Raw genomic sequence first — 24,572 nt, forward strand, 5'->3', positions numbered from 1 at the left:
ACTCGGCGATCCCCCAGACTCCTCCTCCGCCCCACGCCAGAGTGGGCGAGGAACTCCTGCTGGAGTTCTCCAACCGTCTCATGAATCCAGGGACCTCATCGAAGTCTGCGTGCTGCTGAAACATCTGTGTGATTATAGTCATGTCAAAACCGCTACCAGGAGCGGGAGAAGGGGACTGGCTACGGATTTTTTCCCCTTAGAGCTGCTTTTTAGCCTTAGACGGGGACCTGGGTAAGTTCCCCTCCGCCACGCATTTCTCTGTAAAAGAGGAAGTCGGCCGCCCTCCTCTTCTGGGCCCGGGAAAACCCCAGACAAATTTCACAAGTTTGGCCTCATGGCCGGTCTTTCAAAGCACCGCGATACACACATAGGTGGTCTGTCGGCCCGATGGAATACTCTGCCCACAGACCCGAACAGGAGGAAAACGCCTGAAAGCAAACACGCAAGCATGTAGCTAACGCGCGGACCAGCAGCTAATATACACATAGAAAACATTGAAAATAATGCGTGAAGGCTACCACGGGAAGAAATAGTTGGTTCAATACGCAATATTACAACCACGTTGGCACGCTTAAACTTCCCCGCCATGGCAGAGCAACATGTGCGTAAAACCACGGAAAGTTAACATAAAATAATTAATACAAAGTCACAATTATGAAACAACCGACCGCAATACAACTGTCACAGGACATTTTCAGCTTGTAAAATGCATAATATGTACTGGGAGTCCTGAAGAAGACTGGGACTCCAGGGCATATGTATTCTGAGAGTCCATTTCAAAATCGGGGAGTCCATCAAATTGCATGCAGTCATTGATCATGGATGCTTCCCATTTGATAATGATTATGTTATAATATGTGTCACTTTCAATGTCATTAGAATAATGATTGTAAACAGAATGTTTATATTTTAGTATGGGATATCATTACAAACTCAAAAGTTCTTTCCCAGAAAAATATTATATTGCCCACAAGGACGCACCAGATTTTAGTTTGGGTGTACTTCATTAAATTAATGTGTCCAATATGCAGGAATCACTCGTCCCGTAAAACCCTGCAATCATGGGGTTCATGAGCCCTGGGACCTATTCTTTCCTGGACTCCACCCACAGAGACAAGTAAGGAGCACTGAGAACATATAACTTACCTAGACTCCACCACAGAGACAACACTGATAACCTATTCTTACCTAGACTCCACCCACAGAGACAAGTAAGGGGCACTGATGACCTATTCTTACCTAGACTCCACCCACAGAGACAAGTAAGGGGCTCTGGGACCTATTCTTACCTAGACTCCACCCACAGAGACAAGTAAGGGGCACTGATGACCTATTCTTACCTAGACTCCACCCACAGAGACAAGTAAGGGGCTCTGGGACCTATTCTTACCTAGACTCCACCCACAGAGACAAGTAAGGGGCACTGATGACCTATTCTTACCTAGACTCCACCCACAGAGACAAGTAAGGGGCACTGGGACCTATTCTTACCTAGACTCCACCCACAGAGACAAGTAAGGGGCTCTGATGACCTATTCGTACCTAGACTCCACCCACAGAGACAGGTAAGGGGCTCTGGGACCTATTCCTACCTAGACTCCACCCACAGAGACAGGTAAGGGGCTCTGGGACCTATTCTTACCTAGACTCCACCCACAGAGACAAGGTAAGGGGCTCTGGGACCTATTCTTACCTAGACTCCACCCACAGAGACAGTAAGGGGCTCTGGGACCTATTCTTACCTAGACTCCACCCACAGAGACAGGTAAGGGGCTCTGGGACCTATTCTTACCTAGACTCCACCCACAGAGACAGGTAAGGGGCTCTGGGACCTATTCTTACCTAGACTCCACCCACAGAGACAGGTAAGGGGCTCTGGGACCTATTCTTACCTAGACTCCACCCACAGAGACAGGTAAGGGGCTCTGGGACCTATTCTTACCTAGACTCCACCCACAGAGACAAGTAAGGGCAAGGGACCACTCTTACCTATTCAGAGACACTCTAGACTCCACCCACAGAGACAGGTAAGGGGCTCTGGGACCTATTCGTACTCTAGACTCCACCCACAGAGACAGGTAAGGGGCTCTGGGACCTATTCTGCACTCCTAGACTCCACCCACAGAGACAGGTAAGGGGCTCTGGGACCTATTCTTACCTAGACTCCACCCACAGAGACAAGTAAGGGCCTCTGGGACCTATTCGTACCTAGACTCCACCCACAGAGACAGGTAAAGGGCTCTGGGACCTATTCGTACCTAGACTCCACCCACAGAGACAGGTAAGGGGCTCTGGGACCTATTCGTACCTAGACTCCACCCACAGAGACAGGTAAGGGCCTCTGGGACCTAGACTCAGAGACAGGTAAGGGCCCTGGGACCTATTCGTGCCTAGACTCCACCCACAGAGACAGGTAAGGGGCTCTGGGACCTATTCGTACCTAGACTCCACCCACAGAGACAAGTAAGAAACACTAACTTATTCTTGCCTAGATTCCACACAGGGAAATACATGCAGTCTAATGGTGTTGAGAGGAATATAACAGCCAACTTACTGTTCCAAAGAAGACAACACCCATGAAATCCTTGTCACTGCCTATGATCTTGTTCTGCATGCAAGTCTGTACACACTGAAACACCAGATTGAGTGAGTAAGTGAGTTGGGTTTAACTCCATTATGCATAGAACTCCATATGTATCTGGCCATCTCAGCTTGATACAGGAGAAATACTGAATTGATGCATGACTTGAATGTTTACGAATGTGATGAAACCCATGTGCATGGGTTTGGTGTAGATGAAACCAGAAACAAAATTCGGCTAAATGCTGGTTACAAAAAATGATCGTAAGGTTGCATTGCCTTTCATGGCTGGGCCACTCACGTACCCTGGAAAACAACATTCAGTTATTCTACATATATTCTAACTCATTAAAATCAGATCTCAGCTCTCACCAAACACAAATACATTTAGATGTGTATGTACATGAAATGGCATGAATAACAAAGACTGACTGACTGAGTTTGATTTTACGCCGCTTTTAGCAATATTCCAGCAACATCACGGCGGGGGACACCAAAAATGGGCTTCACACAATGTACCCATGTGGGGATTCGAACCCGGGTCATCGGCGTGACGAGCCAACGCTTTAACCACTAGGCTACCCCACCGCCCCTGAATAACAAAGAGACTAAAAGTAGTAGAACAGTACCGAGCTCAACAATCATGTAACAAATAAATACTTGATGGCATAAAAGATGTAAGAGCTCTGTTCAATTGTGGCAATAAATATAACCCGCCAGAAAGACACCTCAATATTCTTTGTTTTAAAACACTAAAAATTTAACAGATAATACTAAAACAAGCTTTTCATATGGCACACAATATTACTATCTTCTACTCCAATCTTCTACAAGTGTGATTTCATTTGTTTTGAACAGAAAAAGCAAACTATGTTTCAAGAAAGAAAGGAAACTGGAAAACATTTACTACAAAACAATAACAAGAAAGATACCATACAACATAATTAACATCGAAAAAGATTGATTAGATTGAGTTTCGTTTGCACCACTCTCAGCAGTATTCCAGCTATATAGAGGTCTGTAAATAACCAAGTCAGGACCAGACAATCCAGTGATCAACAGCATGAGCATCGATCTACGCCATTGGGATATGATGACATGTGTCAACCAAGACAGCGAGCCTGACCACCCGATCCTGTTAGTCGTCTCTCATGACAAGCATGGGTTGCTGAAGATTAATTCTTACCATTGAAGAAGATAAATACAGACGACAGCTGATGGTTAACATACCATGATCTAACCTGACAGTGCTTTGTCCTGGTGAACTAACAAACCGCCCAACAAGTCCAGGGCCCCGTTCCTCAAAGTGATCGTAACCCTAAGATGTTCGTAACTCCCATACTTTAACATAGACTTACGACAGTCGTAGCCCGCTACGATCGCTTTGAGGAACAGGGCCCTGGACTTGCTAGAGGTGTTATCATGGTTATGAGTTTTACAGACAAACAATGAGCAACACTGATCACATGATCTGGTGTGAAAACACGTAACCTAGTGAAATGTCCTTCACCTACCCTCATACAGACTTGGAAGTGAGATTCCTCATCGTCATCATCACAGTCAAACATGTCCTTCGTGCAGTCCACCAAGAAGATCAGACCATCTCGGCTTCCAAACCGAAACTGTAGACAAAGTTTGCAATCACAAAAAAATAGAATAATTAATATGTGATAATTACGTGATATCAGCTCTGAAGCCTGGACAAGCCCAGCTAACTGCCAAGTCACATATGCAGAGGGTACTATTTTAAAACATTTTTATGACCTGCACCATATGCAATTTATCAGGTTCCACCATCAAAATACTGCTTGCTCTGTGTTATAAACAGTCCTATTGCTGTCACTTACAAAAGATGATTCTTTATCATCAGGGTGAGGGGGATATTTATAACCAACTTCATTATCTCCAGAAAAGCTCTCATTACTCATTGTCTGAAGAGGACTTTTGATTTTTAACTGACAGTTTCATGAATAAATTTCATTTCTGGTAAAATCAGCTTTCAACTTGTTGCATTACACATAATAACTGGCTCTACATGAGATGTGACAAGACTGTGTATAGTGTGGACTGTGTCACTGATTACTGAGCATGAAAACAAGACATTTTGGGGTTCTGGAAATTGATCCACTTGATGCCCATGACAGAAGACATAATTAATGCTGTAAATGTATACCAATAAAAATACCTCCATGCACTTGTGGTGGAAAATGTTACCTGCACCAGGTGCTACCTAACAATTAAAGTTATCTGCACTGGTAATAAGTTACCTGCACTGATGCAGCCTGGACATAGTTAAATCGATCTCAGTACATGTTTGGGCAAATGTGAGGCATGGCAACTATGTGAGAAAACCTACTTTTAGTCCTTGCCTCCCAATGTATGCAGTGGTGGCAGGCTAGCAAGCCTTAGAGGTGTTGGAAATGTTTTCCAGTTTTGTACCTTCTTTGATTTATATGACCCAGGACAGCATTTTCACTTTTCAATTTGGTGACACCAACTATTGTGCTGTCAAGAGTTTCAACATGAACTCACTTCATTTTCAGTCATATCACAATTATAATTCTCAATCTGACAGACACCATAGGCTGGATGACTCCTACAAAGGTTCAGATCCATTTGTTTTGTAGGATTAGAGATGATGTCAATAATGCTAAAACAAGTTTAGTTGTACGCCGCACTCAGCAATATTCCAGCTACATGGCGGTGCTAAAACAAGAAATAACTCCATCAAATATCAAACCTACAATATGTTATTCCTGAAAACAAATAAAGATTTCATAATTGTTCAAAATGATACATGCAGAATGTTATGCAGAGTTAAGGCCTAAAATTATATATATTTGTACAATGGAGACCATGTTTAAAATTGGATCAGAATTCTGTGAGAAGTTTACAGAAACCAATGACAACTGCTGACATTTATCACACTAGTATTTAGTCAGTGTATGAAATAAGCCAAAAACCCAGCCAGACATCAGGGCTGGTAACTTCAAAATGTTACCAGCCCCAAATGTATTTAACCAGGCCAAATACCAAGATATGGTGAATTTACTCAGATGTATGGAACATCTAACAAATTTTACCAGACCATTGGCCTGGCTAGCTCTAAATTTAGACTGTCCGTTAGAAATCTAACCCGTCTCTGGCGGTCGAACGGGCCCTATTTCATACACTGCTTTAGTACTTTCACAGGTGATGTAAACATTAAGGTCGACAGCTGTGTGAGAACTTGCACTGGTGCAACCCGAAAGTGCAAGATGCAACCTCATATTTATAACAACTTTGACCCAGTGCATGCTAATATTTCGCTATCCAAGAACTTCAGCTGGAAAACAGAATGATGAGGAATTGGCCTGGAGCAGTGACTCTGATGTCTACACACTGATGGAATTAGTGTTGGGAAGTGGTAAAGAACTCACAATTGATGATTGGTACATTACCAATGAGCAATCATCGAAAATAAATTGGTTAGCAAACATTTTTTTTAAACATAACCAATACCTGTGGGTCAAAGTCATCATCTTCCTGATCTTCGTCATCCTCCCCATATCGAGCATATCCAAAGTCAGCCATTACTATTATTCGTCAGTACCTGAGGAAAATATGGAAAAAATAATTTCTTAATCAATACTCTCACCAATTAGTACAACTGACAGCACTTGAAACAGGTGCAGCTTAGCAGTAGCAAACATTTACTGTAGCTAGTTAACAGTGGTTAACTTGCATCTTTAATCATTGTTTTGCCTGTACTGTCATATTGCATTTCTCTTTGTGTATGTGTTAGTGTGTGTCTGAGTATGTTGGTGCTGGGTTTTGTGAGGTAGATTTGACATGTTAATGTGGATATCTTACTGTGCAGAAGAATTATGAATTGACATTTTTCAGGTCCTGACGGGATGTGATCGATTACAATGTCTACACAAATGTCAATGCAACACTCAGACTAGATGAATTAAATAGTATTCCAGTTAAGTCACACATTGTCAGGTGAATGTGTGAGGAAAGTCCCACAAGCGGTGGTATTTAACTGACAAACCTAGAAAACTAATCATGGAGTGCACACAACGATAGGTATCGGGAGTGTCAAAGGGACATAACTCTGCAAGCAAAATTGCAGTGGCTCAAGTGGCTTGGCCTCCCACTGTGGTCTTTACATATGGAGGCAACATTAAAACAATATACTTTCAGACACACATTTGCTGTTAAATGATATCAGCTTGAAAAGTATAAGAAAGGGATCTTGTTTTATTTTTGTGCATTCATACTTCGTCTAAAAAATGAATTTTGCCTTGGTCTTGACCATTGAATTTGGCAAACACTGACTTTATTTACTTGTGAGGATTTGATTTCATTGTTTCATGTGTGATCCTCTGATGTCATATTGCAGTGGCTTAAACTGATTTGCTGAAAGCTATGAGTTACAATATCCGAGAAGTTACATGATGTCTCTGTATGCCAAATCAGATTGTGCCAGACAGGAATGTTCAATGTGATCATGATCATAAACGCCCAGTAATTTGAGTTTATCACTGAACATTACATACAGCTTGAAATCGGGTGTTGTGTCTGGACTTGATCTGATGAGGCTTGATGAAATATATATATACACTGTATTGTAAGCAAACATTTTAGCCATGAAATTTAACCTCAGCATTTTTATACCCAACCCAAATAGTCGAGTTTTGACAGTATGGCATGCACTGGACTGGCGTTCCAATTGATGAACCGCCATGTATACGTTAGCATAGCAATCTGGTGAAATTATAAACATGGCCTACTTTGTCTCACTGTGAGAAATACTGTGGTTAAACTAAGGCTTTGATTGAACGATTAATACAAATAGACAACTTCTGAACCGCCTTAGTAATGCAACATTATGTCAAACTGTCTTCGAGGGGAAGAATACAACCGATCACAAGCTATTGCCTGTGCCCACATGATATGTTTTTCTTGTACCGGTGAATTTGCACCTCCTTTCAAGGTTTCGCCTACATTTTAGTTGAGATTGAATGCAATTTACCCAATGACAACTGTTGTAAATGACGGCATTCGGTTGATCCTAAACGGAATTATATAGACATTGTACAAATAGGTTAATAAAATAGACATTTATTACAATATTACCTTCACCTCGTAAAACTTTCGCAAGCTTGCAAACGGAAGCGAGATACCGGAAGTAATCTTTTCGCGCCACAACGCATGCGTAGATCTCAATTCCGTCTCCAGCCATTTGGAGTGGTGCTGGAAAACATTAGGCTTACTGTGTTAGAATCACTATTTACCAGCAACATGGCTTATAATTACGTGGTGACAGCTCATAAGCCAACTTCCGTCAATGCTTGTGTTACAGGTTATATGTTTGATCATAATCAGTTATCGCATTAAATGACATAACAATGCGCTGTGATCTACTTCCTAAATATTCAGAATAGCCAACTGCATCAATGGAGGACACTATACACAAATCACTTCACACTATTCAGCAGAATCATGAGACTATAATTTTAATGCGATTATTTGCTTTTAGTATAATGAGACAGGGATTGGGGTGTGTTCACTTCAACACAAGTCCCTTTGCATAAATGTCTAACACTCATCAAATTTCTTCTTAAGAAATTGAATCACAAATGCTATGACATAATCATGATGGTCTTGTTGCTATTATAGGAAGATAGAGCATTATTATGTAAGAGAATGCACATGCATAGATCTTACACCAAATATTCTGATAATGTTCCCCGGAAAGACTTCCGCCCGTATCTCCCCTTAAATTTCATTCTAGTCAAATCATATCACTTGAATGTATATATCCTCGAGTCATCTGTTTTCGTTCAACATCTGTTTTCGGTCGGCCGTTTGCATGTTCATTTCTCGCGGTTATTAGCGAGATATTACGTCACCAGACAGGTTACTTTTAGCAGGAGGTCAGCTGCTTCAGCTCTGACTAACAAAATGCTTCGTGTGAAGTTTAGTAAGGTACATGATTGCAAACACATGTAAATGTTACGTTTTAGAACCGAGTTTACTAATGCATAAATTTTCATGTAATCAAAATGCTATATCTAAAATATCGTCAGCTCCACCTTTTCAGTATAGCGTTGTTCGCTTGTTTATGGTATGACGATCATTATCACATGACATATCACGCATGCTGCCGCCTTAAAAAAAATATATGGAAACTGGATAGGGTCATCTCTTATTACGATTTTCCAAAATACTCATTTAATTTTCGAAACTGCAATGAATATTTCTGTGTCATGGGCCCAGCTAGTGTACTCATCCTGCATGCTGTCATTGGGTCCACCTCAAGCTGTGCACCCCCTTATGTGTAGTGAGATCTTCTGATGAGTTTTGGTGCCCTTGTCGGCCCGAACCGGAGGATTGAAACATGCCTGGACATGTCATGTAACTAGCAAAGTCTTATAATGATTAACTTTGACATGAAATTATTACGACCATAGTTTCTAATAATAATTACTGGAACTATTACAAATATTCTTTTTGGACTGGATGTTTATCAACTTTATATTATAAAAATATCAGCATAGCACGAATACTGCTATTCGATTTCTGTTTTACGGAGAACCAATGAAGTGAACGAAAACAGATGACGTCACTTCCGCATTCACGATCTTTGCATAGCGAACTATGAGGCCTGCTGTGAGGGTGAAACACGAGGTTAATCCGTCAGATATTTGAATATCATAAATAAATAACAAACAAACGAGGTAGGTTTGTTTATTATCGATTTATTCATGCACTTTATGTTACATTGGTCGGCAAACCTTACATGACCGAAAACCGAATACACAAGGATACCTCATCTGATTACAATGAGTTTTAACATGTTTCGGTAAGAATTCCGCCCGTAACCCCTGCTTGAAATGTATTCTGTTTATTATGATTATTTCAATGGGTTAGGGTTTAAATTTGGCATTATGTTAGGTTTAGGGTTACGGTTGGCTTTTTATAAAAAAACATTTATTCTTACTATATACCTAAGGCATAGAATAAAAAAACCCGGGAAATACGGGCAGAAATCTTTCCCATGTTTCTTTATTTATTATATTTAACATACTGAATGACATATCCAACTTCTAAAAATGCCACTCAAAGAAATTTGTCCTCATTGTTAAAATTTAGGGGGGATACGGGCAGAAGTCTTACCTTTTATTTAATATATTTTTAACGTTTTAGTAAAACAAAATGTTTGCAGGCAACTTCACATCTCCTGATGATTTGAACCTTATTATTGCCAAAAACACTCGCATGGAGCTGTATGTGGTCACACCAGAAGGCCTCCGCCCAGTGAAGGAAGTTGGTATATATGGAAAGATAGCTGTCATGGAGTTATTCAGACCCCCGGTATGTATAGAGTTTTATTGCCATTTTTATTGTTTATATATTTGGAATATTGAACTATGTAAGAGCTTTGTAGTCCCTAAACTGAGAAAAGAGTGAGTGAGTTCAATTGGCTGATTATTGCTGCATGCTGCGGGAAACTAAAATCTCTCACTCACTGAGTCACTCATTCACTCTTCTTTCAGTTTAGGTAAAAGAGCAATGTACTGTTCATTTCTGAATGTCCTTCAATCTAAATTTTATGAAATATGTGCTTTCTGTGTACAGGGAATTTTTTAACTAGAACTGTATAATATCACTACTCCTTCCTGAAGTTTACAAGTCTCAAATGGATTTGTGTTTATTTCTGATATCATGTTGTGATTTGTCTAATCACAATTTCAACTCCATTTTAAAGGTAATTGCTTGAGCCAACTGTTATTTGTTGGTTATCTCTTGAACAGGGAGAAACAAAGGATCTACTGTTTGTATTGACGGCTCGCTATCACGCCATGATCCTGGAATGTCAGCAGGAAGGGGACACACTGGAAATTATCACACGTGCACATGGGAATGTTCAGGTAGGAAGCAATAGTGATCATGTAGAATAAGGTATTTGTTGCCAGGGCATGATTTAAGAGATGTTAACCTACTTGCACCAGGTGCAACCTAAGGTTAATAACCTAGTTGCACCAGCCAACATCCAGTTGCATTGCTTTTATTGCTGTATGTAATGAAAGAAATATGTTATTGAATTATTTAGATGTTTTATTTCAGAAGTTTACCCATTGAAAAATTGACTTGCACCTGGTGCAATTTAGACTGATGACTAGGTTGCACTTTGTAAAATTGGGTTGCACCAGTGCAGGTAACAAAGCACTAAATCGAGCCCTGGTTGCCATAATGCCTTTCAGTGTCTTAGATATGGATGATGTATTAGGCCAAATAAAAACAATGTTGTTCTGATTACACCTCCATTAAAATTTAGGGTAGGCAGGTAGGATTTATTTTTTAGAAGTTAAGTATGAACTAATAACAAATTTATCAATGTGTAATTGTTTATTCAATCAAGCTTGCGGCTATCATGTTGACTAACTCTATCAGAATGACTGATGTCTGTCGGTGCCAGGAAAAAACCAGTAGTATCTGAAAGCTTATTTTATTCATACTGCAAAAAAAAAAAGGGTCAACATCAAAATTCATGGGTCGGTCGGGTAGTCGGAACCACAACATGTTTTTCTTTAAGCCTTAAATTTGACAACTCAAGTTGTCTTTGTATAATGCACATCTCTGTTAGTGTTAACTTCTTCTCTGAAACTGATAAACGAAAGGACCAGGCACTTTGCGTGCTTTGAAGGATCTTACATCATTTTGAAATTAGATTTGTTCATGGCATTGAAATAGGATTTATATATTTTTTTTCATGAAGTACATGTTTTTAGTAGAAGGTATACACTGTGTAGGAATTTGAAACATTGATATATCATGTGTAGGGACACAGATAGCATTCAATGTTTTTTCTCATTTAACTTGATCATATATAATGAACTTTTAAAGTAAATGGGAAACAGACTTTGAAAATCTATTCAGAGTCTTTTTCTCTGAAAGCAAGGTAGCAAAATAGTTTCAAAATGTCATGATGTGTGGACTTTCATTTGTTTTGTGCATAGAATTAAAATGTTTAGTTGTTACGCTTTTAAAAACAATTTTGAAATATGTCTTATTTTTTATGTTGACAAATGTTTTATTTTGTGTGCACTCCAGGATCGTATTGGTCGTCCATCTGAGACTGGCATCATTGGGATTATTGATCCTCAGTGTCGTGTTATTGGACTTCGATTGTATGATGGACTCTTCAAGGTTATCCCCCTTGACAGAGACAACCGAGAACTTAAAGCTTTTAATATCAGGTATTGACAGTGACGTGATCCACAGGCCCTCATGTCTTTGTGAGGATTAAAGATTAATTAAGTTTTTAGATGATCCCAGACTCGAAATGCTTCACAGTACAATACATCATGACAAGGCCGGACACTTCGATGTACCCCATCCGCCTGCTTTGCCGATTGCTACGCTATCATCGCATGTAATCGATTAAAACATAATGTAAACATAATCATGGATGATTGGCCTATCGAACACCACTCATGACACCTACCAATTCTTTATTGTTATTTCTGCAAGTCGATTGAAACCTGATTTTGACCCTCAACTAAATGGTTTAGTCACAAATGGATGACGATATGTCTGCTCAAAATGGTGTGGTCAAGGCAAGCCCTCTGGTTCATTGAATCTTGTTAAATATACATTTACAATTGATGCTTTCTTTTGAGAAGCCATTACCTTGTCATGATTGATTGTACTGTGAAGCATTTTGAGTCCGGGGTCATCTCAAATTTTTTATGATTTATAAAAAAAAATATCTTTAAAGGTCACATGCTACCAAAAAACAACAAACATAATTAAAACACAATTATCACTTATTCATGACATATAATATACATTGCTGATTCTGAAAAAAACAAATTAACAAAATTATATGCGTACAATCGCAAATCAAAAGTGCCATATTTGGTACTTGGGTTTACTTCCCTCGAAACGAAGCACCCAGGAGACCGAAGCCAGTCAGAGCGGGTGGGTGTGCACTCAAGTGTAACGAAGACTTTCATTGGCTGGTTCAGTTTGCCGAAACGCTCTGGGCTCTTTGTGTGTGTATAGAGATGTTGGGTTTTGTAAATACATGCTCATTTTTACTGCGTTTGCGTTCGATCCAATCAACAAATACTGAGATGGTGAACTACTGCGTGGCTGGAAACTGTTGTTCGTTCAAGTACAGAGCAGGACCTGAAACTGACTATCTGAGTATGCACCGGTATCCGGCCGATCCAGTCATCTGAGGAAAATGGATGCTGTTTGTTTGCAACCCACAGACATAATAACATGTCATGTGTACAAGTATCACACCTGCCTGTCTGTGTAATTACATAATGTAACAGGGACAGAACTAATTTACTAATTTCTAATGCTACACTTTCTAATGCTCACAAAGCACTAAGGTTCTTCAAAAGTTAACTGGTGTTAAAGAATGAGAAATAACCTAGCCTACCCCAAAACCCCCAAAAGCAAGATGTGAAAGCATTTAAGAAAAAGTATGGGACCAGTTTATTTTTTTTACTGCAGACAAAAGATGCTTGTAATCACAAGAAACATCTTTTGTTCTCCAACTTCGACCACAGCGATAATCCTTGCACGCATCACTTGCTGTGTTTTTACAAGTCGCCTTCCCGGTTCAATCCGCGAAAACCTAATCACTGCGCATGCACTATGGGCGCAGCACAGCTGTTGGAACCACTTTTCACCCCAGCTCTGGGGTGAAATTAGTGAATCGTTTGAACACCGATTTTGTGGGGTTTTTTTCATCCCGTTATTTTTCAACTTTATAAGTTGAATTTGCATTTTGGATAATTTGTTACTGTAAGTCCATACCAAAAGGTATCAGAATCTGCATAGTTTCCTTTAACCTTTAACTTGCAAAGACATGAGGGCCTGTGACATGAGTGAGTGAGTGAGTTTAGTTTTACGCCGCACTCAGCTATGTTCCAGCTATATGGCGGCGGTCTGTAAATAATCGAGTCTGGACCAGACAATCCAGTGATCAACAGCATGAGCATCGATCTGCGCAATTGGGAACCGATGACATGTGTCAACCAAGTCAGCGAGCCTGACCACCCGATCCCATTAGTCGCCTCTTACGACAAGCATAGTCGCCTTTTGTGGCAAGCATGGGTTGCTGAAGACCTATTCTACCCCGGATCTTTAGTTGCAAACATGGTTTATATCTGTTCCTCTTATGTATTCTATATCTCAGCATGTCACCCATGCATATTTCTTATTCATTGTTTATTGAGGATCTAACTGAATGTTGTTGTAACCAAGCACTTGTTCAGGTCATGAGTTTATGCATGCAAGTCCATTCAGTGTTTCAATTGCTAATTCATATGTCCATTATCCAATCAGATTGGAGGAGCTGACAGTGATTGACATGCAGTTTCTCCATGGTTGTTCCACACCCACTGTCATCCTGGTACACCAGGTAAGCTAAAAATCAATACCCTTGCATGTTGGTTTCACCAAAGAGGTAAACATCTAACTTCTTAGCTCTACATCTTTAAGCTATTGGCAGTGATCCTGCTCCTAAAAGCCCATGTTTTGATGTGTAATGTGATTCAATTGTGTAAAAAAGCAAACACAAGCAGTGAGTGAGTGATTTGTGTGTTTACCAGACTTTAGCAGTATTCAAGCAATATCACAGCGGGCCATACCAGAAATTGGCTTGACACATTGTACCCATATGGGGAATCGAACTGGGGCCTTCGGTGTGATGAACGAACGCTTTAACCACTGGACTACCCCCAAACAGAAGCAAATACTTTTTTGCAGAGATCCCAATGATCTCTACATTGATGTGTATCCTTCAGGACCAACATGGCCGCCATGTGAAGACTTATGAGATATCTCTGCGTGACAAAGAGTTCCAGAAGGGGCCGTGGAAGCAGGATAATGTAGAGACTGAAGCCTGCATGGTCATCGCAGGTGAGGAGAGGCTTCTCTATCTCTGTAAACTGGGATAATTAATCAGGGCAATAACAGTGTTATGTTGTCTGTTTATGTTGTGGTTCGATGAAGAATTTTTTCACTGTAGATTAAGAATTAACATGTAATTATTCACCGTAATACAAACTGTCTTCACGAGAAGAGGAAGTTTTCAAGGCAGTCTCTTAGTGTTTAGCAACATTCTCTTGTGAAATCACCAATAACCCAGCTTCTTTTCCATACAAGGATACAATGTATTTCAGTGGTGAAGAATAGTGAAACCATATTAGTGTGCTTATAAAACATCTTACTTTGTTGATTACCATTTGTAAACATTTTTTCTTTAGTTCCAGAACCCTTTGGAGGAGCTCTGATTGTAGGTCAGGAGTCCATCACCTACCACAAGGGAGACAACTATATACCTGTGGCGCCGCCTGCCATCAAGGTCAGTGAAAGAGTTGATAAAAACTGGACGTGATACTGACACAATACTAAGTTTCTGTGTATGCTGGGAATGTTCAGGATTATGTTTGTTGCTGTTTCAAGTTTCCTGATAAGAATTTATGGAATCCGAGTTGCTAACCTTTCTTTAATGAGTATTTTTAAATCGGTATTAATATGGTATAATGTAGCTTTTGAGGCAATTGCTGGAGATTGTTTGTGGAATCACTCAACATTTTAACACTTTTCATATGTATCATTATGACTATTTTGAATTTATTTACCACTTTTGGATAAGACATTCATCTCTAAGAAAGCATCATAATTTCTATATTTTTAAACTTATCCTATCTCACGGTATGCACTTCTCTCTCTTGATTCGACGCTGAGTGGAACGATGTAAACTTTTTCTCCCTAGGCCTCTCTTGTCCATCCGCCCAAGCACTCCATGCTACCCTCATTATAAGAGGCATGCTCCACTAGCTACCCACGTGACTATCTCGGAATCATCATTCTCCTTCTTGTCGCACATGAGTGTGAAGGTGTTTTGCTTTACTCAACGTTTTCATCATAAGTCTACAACAGGGGGAAGACTGACCAGCCAAGAAAGAGGAAGAAATGTTCGCAGTGTAATAAGGTGTTCTCTGCGAGTGATCCACATGCATTTTGTGTTGACTGTGTGGGACAGTGTAAATGGGACTCTCGTTGCGATAAATGCAAGGATCTTACCTTGGAGGCGTTTGGTGACTACACTCGGGCTTGCGCTCGTCGTGTTGCTGACAGAGCTCGTTATGGAGCTTCGCTAGATGGACCCAGTCCCACCAAGAAAGCCAAGTTTAAGCGCCCAACTTCGCTTGCTAACCGGGTCACAGTCCCCAGATTGAAGCAGTTTTCATGAGAGCGTCGCCAGACTCTTATCTGAAGACCTTCTGAATCTGCTTGGCTCTCAACATTCCAGCCCGAAGTCGCTTCGGAGATCTTCGACCACGCCCTGGGTAGTGGTTGTCGAAGTTACTGCTACCACCCCTCAAGACTCATTTTCAACATGAAACTTTTCAATGCTCACTATCTCCAGCGCCCGCCTCACTTCAGGATGGTATCGATTGTCTTTCTTCGCACCATCCTGAAGAAAGGGATGTCTTGGTTTTTCTTGTCAGCCAAGACCTTAAAGATGCATATCTTCATGTGCCCATTCATCTGGATTCTCGGAAATTCCTCCGGGTTCATGTTCCAAGGGATCCATTATCAATGGACCGCCCTGCCTTTCGAATTTCCACAGCACCTTGGCTATTTACCAGGATCACCAAGCCGATCACCAGGTTTCTTCATCTCCACGGGGTCGTGTTCGAAAGTTACATAGATGACTGCATCCAGGCACAGAGAGACCCAGTCATTCTTCTACGTCAGTTGGGAGTTTAGTTGGGTTCACTGTTAAACACTGCGAAGTCGGAACTAACACTGACCCAGACCCTACAATTCATCGGGGCAACTTTCGACACTCATCTCGGCCTGATTTTCGTCCCCCAAGACAGATGGCTGAAAATTCAACGTCTAGTTCCGTTAGTACTGTTGCAGGCCAGGACCTTACGGCAGTGGTAGGAACTTTTGGGCCTCTTGACATTGGCACAGGCATTGACACGGTGGGGGACACTTGCTTCACGCTTGTATCTCGTCTCAGAGAATCAGTTGATTCGTCTTCCAACCCCTTACGTCCTTTTCTTCAGTGGTAGCTTGTAGAACAGAACGTTTGCGCCGGAGTTTGTTTGATGCCGTTCATTCCACCGCACCACTTGTTCGTCGACGTGTCGCTCAAGGGTTAGGGGGCTTTCTTTCTTCATCATCAGACGGCCAGGCTGTGGTTGTCTGCAGAACGGGACTTGCACATCAACGAACTCGAGGTCTTGGTGGTTCTTCTCGCCATTCGGGGGTCTTCCCTGCTGATTCAGAGTCAACTCCACGGTCGTCTGGTACATCAACCATCTCGGTCGACAGGCTCGCGAACCTTGGTCGGTGTCTGTGAGGGTCTTCGAAGCAGGGGCTGGCCCGATTATTGTCTATGACTTTAATTTACAGGGGTACCTTGAAAATCGTGGCAAAGTGACATCCATTTTCGCTGAGCTGCGTCCTTCTTCGGAGGTTGCGGCTGAACACCACATCGCTCGGGAGCACCCATCTCCCAACTTTGGCTTAGTAAGCCAAGGAGTTCAGGGGAACTCGTCACAAGCATAGGAGTTGCGCTAGTCGTAACAGGCCTCCCTTGTGCATCGCTATCACGCATGTAGTTTCCAGTCTACACAGTTCTACTGTTCCAGGGTTTTACATAGCTCAAACTGGGAGTCCTGGGGACTCAGGGCATAGTTTTTTGAGAGTCCATTTCCAAAATTGGGGGTCCATCAATTTGCATTAAATCAGTGATAATGAATGCTTCCCATTTGATAATGATTATGCTAAGATATGTGTTACTTTCAATGTCATTAGAATATTGATTGTAAATAGAATGTTTATATTTTAATATGGGATATCATTACAAACTCAGAAAGTTCTTTCCCAGAAAAAATTATATTTGCGTCCACAAGGACACACAGGATTTTAGTTTGGGGTACTTCACCAAACTTTTAAGGCCCAATACGCAGGGAATCTTAAGGCCCTGTAAAAAACCCTGCTGCCCGTGACTGTCAAGACATAGGGTATCTGGCGTCCGCCAGCCCAATCGTGGGATAAGTGCATACCGAGAGATGGGATAAGTTTAAAAATTTGAAAATGTTTATTTATATACTTATCCAATCTCACGCTTAACGGATTCCCACTTCATCCTCCCCCTTGCTATGCAGATTCTCCAAGATGGATATTATCCAGTGGCTCCAAGAATAAGAATGATGATTCAGAGATAGTCACATGGGTATCTGGTGGAGCATGCCACATGCTTTGCATGACAACTAGGAAGCTGTCTTCCTAATGCTAATGAGGGTAGCATGGAGTGCTTGGGCGGATGGACAAGAGAGGCCTAGGGAGAAAAAGTTTACATCGTTCCACTCAGTGTCGAATCAAGAGAGAGAAGTGCATACCGTGAGATAGGATAAGTATATAAATAAATATACAATTTATATTTAAAATTTTCAAGTTTGGATGTTTTAGTGTTTAAACAAATTCAAAATAACATGAGTATTTGTTAATGGCATACAGTCCTATGACAACAGGCAACAAGGTTACAATGCAGTGATGTCGTCATGTTCATAGTTTAATTAACATTGCGGCATAACTTGTGTTTACTTATGCAGTGAGCTGTATATAACTTTCATTTATATGTATTGTAGTATCTTTATCAGTTTAACATTTCTTGGCAGATTTGCTTTACCATGTTCATACTGTTTATACATCCATCTAAGTGTGTCATTACAGGACAAGATGCATTGCCAGATTTTAACACACTCAGTCGCCTTACAGGACAATAGATGAACACAGAACCAAGGACACCTCTTTCAGGTAGTGTGGAGCAATCACATTGTATACTTATTCATTGAAACTGTTTTTCAGCAAAATGCGCTCACATGTTACGGGAAGGTAGACACGAACGGCTCGCGGTACCTGCTGGGAGACATGGCTGGTAGACTATTCATGTTGCTGTTGGAGAAGGAGGAGAAGATGGATGGCACAGCTGTGGTCAAGGATCTCAAAGTGGAACTCTTGGGAGAGGTCAGTTGTCATGGTTACCACAGTTAACATTTCATGCCAATCCTCTTGTTGGAATTTCGCTGCAGAATAGGTCCCTACTACCACTTGCTATTTGTACTTTGTGGACATTCATATCAGGTCCAAAGTAACCCTTTTTGTCTCCTGTAGGAATTTCAGGAGAGAATATATTCCTAGTACTTGATACCTGTCTCCCAATTGTGATTCCACCCATGCTTGTCACAAGATGCAGCAAACGGGATCAGGTGGTCAGGTTCACTGACTTGGTTGACACTTTTGATTGTATCCAAATTACATAGTTAGATGCTCATGCTGTTGATCACTGGATTGCTTGGTCCAGACTCAATTATTTACAGACCGTGGCTAAATTGCTGGAATAGTGCGACATTAAACAACAAACAAGACAAAACAAATGGGATTCTAAGACAGTTAAAGTTCCCCGTATCCCTTGTTTGTTGTCTAATAAGCGAAAGGAATGAGAATTGCATCGTGGAGTAATATCAATAGGGTGGTTGCAGTTGATCACTGGCTCCAGTAGTGTGTATGACAGCTTATGCTGTAGGCCACAGGTTTGCATGGCTCAGACTCAGTATGTCCAGGTTGCCATGATTCAGCTGAAATATTACTGACCACAACATAATTCTTCATACAACCCATCAGTATCTTCATATCGGTCACTTACGTCTGTGTCTTAAACAATGTGTGAATAAACATGAATCTGTTAAGATTGGAATATAGTTGTAACAGCTGGCTAAAGAAAGAAAGGGATCTCAGCTGAGTTAGACATTTGTTGTCTTGCCAAACTTGACCAGTATCTTGTTTGTAATGTTAGTTCGTCAGTATGTTGACTTGAATGTGCCAACACATATTTATCCCCCCAGGGAATATAGTCGGCGCCTTGTCCATCATGTAACAAAAATTGGTAGATATATTAAGCAGAACGTAAGGTGGTGCCTTTTGCTATTTACAGATTTTTGGCATTTTTTTTCCTGATTTTAAATTTATGGGGCCCGGGCGATTTGTCATCTTCTGATGACTCTTGTTAGTTTTCTTGGTTTCCATGGAAAGCGTTTGGACATAGTCTCAAAGAGAGTGGGGTGAGCTTCATTTCGAGACACAATTGGAAACCGTTCAATATCTTTCTGCAAGACCTGGTAGATATATCAAACACAACCTAAAGTGGTGCCTTTTGCTATTTGCAGATTTTTGTCATTTTTATTTTTCCGGTTTCCATGGAAATGATTCGGACTTAGTCTCAAAAGGGAGGGGTGGGTTTCGCTTTCGGATCACAACTTCGAAAACCGTTCAATATCTTTTAACAAGACTTGACAGATATATCAAACAGATCTTGAAGTATTGCCTTTAGCTATTTGCAGATTTTTTGCTTTTTATTTTTTTCATGATTTCCATGGAAACAAGTTGGACTTTAAGTAACTGTCAGTTGATTTGTTCTCTCAAATTTATGGAGCCGGGGGATATGTCATCTTCTGATGACTCTGTTAACTTGTTGCTGCAGATAACTATACTGAATTGTCAGTGTTGCTTTAACATTCATCTTCCACCTTGCAGACAACAATGCGCAGAATGTATCACATACCTGGACAATGGTGTTGTTTTCATCGGTCACGTCTTGGAGACTCCCATCTAGTCAAGGTATTTAGTTATATCTTCTTAATGTTATACTTAGTAATGATAAGTTCAAGTCTGGAATATTCTTTTGTTATTTGATTTAGGCCACCACAGTTGCATGGCTTCAACATGTTTACTTAAGTCAAATATTACAGCAGTTTCAGGAGTAGTGCATTAATCAGATTTGTCCGTGTATTATGCTGCAGGATGTTTATATGAAACAGTGTTTGGTACCATATTACTAGTGTTTCAACTTCATCATGGACATTTTTTCAGTGATGATGATTACATTGGTCATATCTGTATTCTATTGAATAGGGACCGTCTCCGTGGTGTAGTGGTTAGAGAGCGTCCGCCCGAGAGCGGAAGAAGGTCGCTGGTTCGATCTCCGACAGCGTCATACCAAAAAGCGATAAAATATGGTACTTGTTGGTCCCTGCCTGGCCGCATTAATGGGTACAACAAGAACTGATCGGCTTCGGAGTCAGTATAATGTGTCTGAGTAGGGTATTCATGCTTCACTGCGCGTACGGTATCTCAGTGGGCGAGCACTATAAAACCAGCTTAAGTCTGGGCTAGTACAAGCAGCCGCATTACACATACACACGCATGCACATCGTCATATGAGCGAAAAATAACGTAAAAACCCAATTTCACCTCACCTCTATTGAATAGGGTGTGTTTCCAGCAAAGTGAAGATCGCCAGTTTGAAGTCACACCAAAAGACATGGAAAGATGATGCTTGTTACATGCCTAGCTTTCAGCATACCGAGATAAAACCAGAACGTGTCAGCTCAGTATACTGTGTGTAAATGGGGTGTCAGTGTTTAACTGCAGCATGGTATTTCAGTGAGCAAGTACCAGCCTTCAGTCAGGATTATACATGCAGCCTTGCATGCACATTCAACTCCCTTCACAAATGATATTTTACATATCATTTGAAAGTACATTGTATTAACAAAAAACAATAATTCCCTTCAAATTGTCATTCTTCTTTGACTGATGTTTGACCTTGGTTTACAGCTGAATGTGGATTCGGATGAAAGTGGATCATATGTTCAGGTCATGGAGACATTCACCAATCTTGGCCCCATTGTTGACATGTGTGTCGTCGACCTTGAGAGGCAGGGTCAAGGACAGGTCAGTTGTGTAAATCAAGACTTAGTTATATATAACAGCAGCAGCTCTTCCTGGTATCATTATCTAGCCCAGTACTGAGTTCTGTTCCTCCTGCTGGGGTGGTGGGGTAGCCCTATGGTTAAGGCGTTCGCTCGTCACGCCGAAGACCCGGGTTCGATTCCCCACATGGGCACAATGTGTAAAGCTCATTTCTAGTGTCCCTCGGCATGATGTTGCTAAAATATTGCTAAAAGTGGCGTAAAACTATGCTCAGTCAGTCAGTCAGTCCTCTTACTGCTAAAGTATTACCACGTGGGAGTAATATTTTGAGCATTCTATTGATGTCCACTGCCAAGCTGGTTTTGTATTCTAAACCATCCAGTCCTAATAAGAACGCTTGCCACCTCATCATGCATGGCCAATAAATTACATTGGACTTTACTTCTGCAGTTGGTGACATGCTCTGGGGCCTACAAAGAAGGATCCCTGAGGATCATCAGAAATGGCATCGGTATCCACGAACATGCCACCATTGATCTTCCAGGAATTAAAGGTAAGTTAACTGGAAGGCAATGAGGTTAACCAATCAATGTATTGACTTCTTACAATTATGTACGACTTCCATTTGTAGTACTTAGATGGGTTATGTGGGAGCAATTCACAAGTCTCATTGATAACCACTGCACATAGTGACATCACTCTGCTGATAAAGATGTCAATGGTATTTTAGATGAGTTCCTATCATGCACCATACAGAGCTTACCATCAGCGGAGGAAATGTATTTCATCCTTGTTCACTTCAGGAATCTGGCCACTGAGAGTTAACTCCCCTGACTTTGACAATCTGCTTGTGCTGTCTTTTGTTGGACAAAGTCGGTAAGTAATTACAAATGATTCATTATCCGGTTACAACATTTTGCAAATATCCTCTTATTTCGATTCTGGAACACAGAACCTGGAGTGCTATCCACTTGATCACTTATCTGGTTATTGATAAATATGGTTTACATGCACAATTTCCAGTGTCTTTTACTCTTGTGGTAACCACATCTCTTAATAATTGTACGTATCATTGTTATACTTGGAAGCAGTCATTGAGAACAAAGTTCTGTCCTGTGAAAATAGACTTTCATGGCAATGTGGCTGTCAACTCAGATGTTTCAGTCAAATGAGCAGGGTTTTACATGACGCTTGATTCCTGCGTATTTGACTCAACAATTTTGTAAAGACTCTCAAAATATTATCATACTAGTCAAACTTGACGCAAGTTTTATGAGTTACCCTCACAATTCAGTTCAGAGTCAATAAAATCGATCTGATAAGCAAACAACGATAGTTTTCGTGAGGTCTTCATTAATTTAGATTTTTCTTTCAATTCATGTTAATAACTGTATGTTACAGTGAAAAAATCACAAGCCTGTCTATTTGTTCAGTATACTGGAGTTTGTTATGACTGAACTGAACTGTGAAACATATACTGTTTATTAACTAACATATGAATGACAATGCAACACAAAACAATAAAATCTTTGCCTTCTGATATACACACATAAATATTAGGCTAAAATTTTAATGACTCCCAAATATTGAAAATAACTCCCCAATATAAATACTGTGGGTCACCATGACTCTCTTTTTTCAAAGTCTGTTAAACCCCTGAATGAGGTTATGGTATAAATGAAAACTTGTGATCAGTCAGAAATGCGTATTTTCTAAATACATGCAAGCCTCCTTGATACATTATAGCCCAGTACATGTTTCAAGTTGAGGTAATTCCATGTGTGTGGTGTTGCAGTGTTCTGATGTTGAATGGAGAAGAGGTGGAGGAGACAGAAATGGCTGGATTTGATGGGGACCAGCAGACATTCTTCAGCGGCAATGTTGTAGGGAACCAGTTGGTACAGGTTAGTAACATCTGACTTGGGGCAAAGCAGTTCATTCTCATACACAGGTAGCTCAGTCATTTAAGCTACCACAGTTTGCTATGCAGAGTTCTGTCCCTTTGGCATGCCTGGAACCTATGATAGTAGGTTCCTGTTATAATGTATCTGGGTTTGTCAGCACTTCTCAGGGTTTCGCCAAAGTGATAAACATCTAAAACTCTCATCACTTTTGTCTTTCCTCCCTGATCAAGCTGACATACCATGGACCTACAGTCCGTTTGGCTCAAAAGCCGACCGATGAATTGCAATCTAACTCGAAAACTAATAAACATAACATACTCAATGAAACGCTGATCATAATCAAAACATCATACCCACTCTGTGAGGTTTTTGCAGAATTTTCGTCCTAAAAAAAAAAGTTGTTTAACAAACTATCATTAAAATATTGACACAGTTCACTATTTGTTACGAGGGAGGAGTGCAGAGAAAGGGACAGCCAGGTGTTCGAGAAGCACGTTCACAGACAAAGTTATTTATTCATTAACCTGTGCTGTGCCGTCTCCATCGTTCTCGAACACCTGGATGTCCCTTTCTCTGCACTCATCCCTCGTAACAAATAGTGAACTGTGTCAATATTTTAATGATAGATTGTTAAACTACTTATTTTTCCTTATCCTGACTCATGCTCTTTTGCTTATCCCTTCTCTTGCTTAACATAGTGGAACACTTGTATCTCCTTAATTGAAGCTCCCTTCAATGTAAAATCACTAATTGGTACTCACCCAAGAGTTGCCTCCCCCCCAAGCCGCAGGGAACAGGTGTCGCCACCCTCTGGCCTCATGCTTCACTCTCTCCTTCTTAGCCCAGTGAGCAGGATGTGAGAGCCTGTGTCTCCTTACACACTATATCCTTTGGTTTCTTTAGTTAGTTACCTCTTATAGTTTACTATAAAGGTATAGCTAGTATCCTTCATTAATTTGCATTGATAATTAATCGTGATTTCTACTGTTTATTCAAGTGAGTTCGCGGATTGTTCAGCTAGTATTACGTTGATGAAAAACTGTACTATTTGTAGATTACGTTTTTCGCTCGCGGATCCGCATGTAGTATGCCCTAGTTGTACTACGCCTTGTGCGCTTGATTCACGCTGCAGTTACTGCATAAATTTAACCAATTCTGCCTTTAATAAATACCATCTTTGCGTCTTGAGACGTGTTGCAGATAGGTCACGCAACCAAACTAGGTGTAGACATGGCCGATACATCGGATTTCCCATCCAGTCAGCTGCTGTCGAAG

The 24,572-nt window shown here is 40.7% G+C and overlaps 2 protein-coding genes across 4 annotated transcripts in view; one reads left to right on the top strand and one right to left on the bottom strand.

The window, feature by feature from the left end:
* Nucleotides 1-7,768, bottom strand: part of LOC124271255 (X-ray repair cross-complementing protein 6-like) — a 30,601-nt gene extending 22,833 nt beyond the window's left edge. For both annotated transcript variants that reach the window (XR_006896986.1, XM_046706348.1), the window contains exons 1-4: nucleotides 7,705-7,768; nucleotides 6,082-6,172; nucleotides 4,095-4,202; nucleotides 2,555-2,629 (exon numbers count right to left, since the gene is read on the bottom strand). Coding sequence is in view for 1 of the 2 variants with exons in the window: in XM_046706348.1 (XP_046562304.1) it covers nucleotides 2,555-2,629; nucleotides 4,095-4,202; nucleotides 6,082-6,153 (255 nt within the window). In the remaining variant the exon portion in view is untranslated. The remainder of the gene's footprint in view (nucleotides 1-2,554; nucleotides 2,630-4,094; nucleotides 4,203-6,081; nucleotides 6,173-7,704) is intronic.
* A 27-nt stretch (nucleotides 7,769-7,795) lies between these two features.
* Nucleotides 7,796-24,572, top strand: part of LOC124271252 (DNA damage-binding protein 1-like) — a 43,216-nt gene continuing 26,439 nt past the window's right edge. The window contains exons 1-13 of one of the 2 annotated variants that reach the window (XM_046706344.1): nucleotides 7,796-7,930; nucleotides 9,797-9,945; nucleotides 10,386-10,502; nucleotides 11,686-11,831; nucleotides 13,939-14,014; nucleotides 14,400-14,514; nucleotides 14,862-14,959; nucleotides 18,490-18,648; nucleotides 20,215-20,298; nucleotides 21,298-21,414; nucleotides 21,844-21,946; nucleotides 22,197-22,269; nucleotides 23,189-23,297. In XM_046706344.1, the coding sequence (XP_046562300.1) occupies nucleotides 7,870-7,930; nucleotides 9,797-9,945; nucleotides 10,386-10,502; nucleotides 11,686-11,831; nucleotides 13,939-14,014; nucleotides 14,400-14,514; nucleotides 14,862-14,959; nucleotides 18,490-18,648; nucleotides 20,215-20,298; nucleotides 21,298-21,414; nucleotides 21,844-21,946; nucleotides 22,197-22,269; nucleotides 23,189-23,297 (1,407 nt within the window). In that variant the 5' untranslated portion in view covers nucleotides 7,796-7,869. The remainder of the gene's footprint in view (nucleotides 7,931-9,796; nucleotides 9,946-10,385; nucleotides 10,503-11,685; nucleotides 11,832-13,938; nucleotides 14,015-14,399; nucleotides 14,515-14,861; nucleotides 14,960-18,489; nucleotides 18,649-20,214; nucleotides 20,299-21,297; nucleotides 21,415-21,843; nucleotides 21,947-22,196; nucleotides 22,270-23,188; nucleotides 23,298-24,572) is intronic. The other variant, XM_046706345.1, reaches the window with a different exon arrangement.

The sequence above is a fragment of the Haliotis rubra genome, unplaced genomic scaffold (assembly GCF_003918875.1).
Source record: "Haliotis rubra isolate DU_JTF1 unplaced genomic scaffold, ASM391887v1 Scf159, whole genome shotgun sequence".
NCBI lineage: Eukaryota > Metazoa > Mollusca > Gastropoda > Lepetellida > Haliotidae > Haliotis > Haliotis rubra.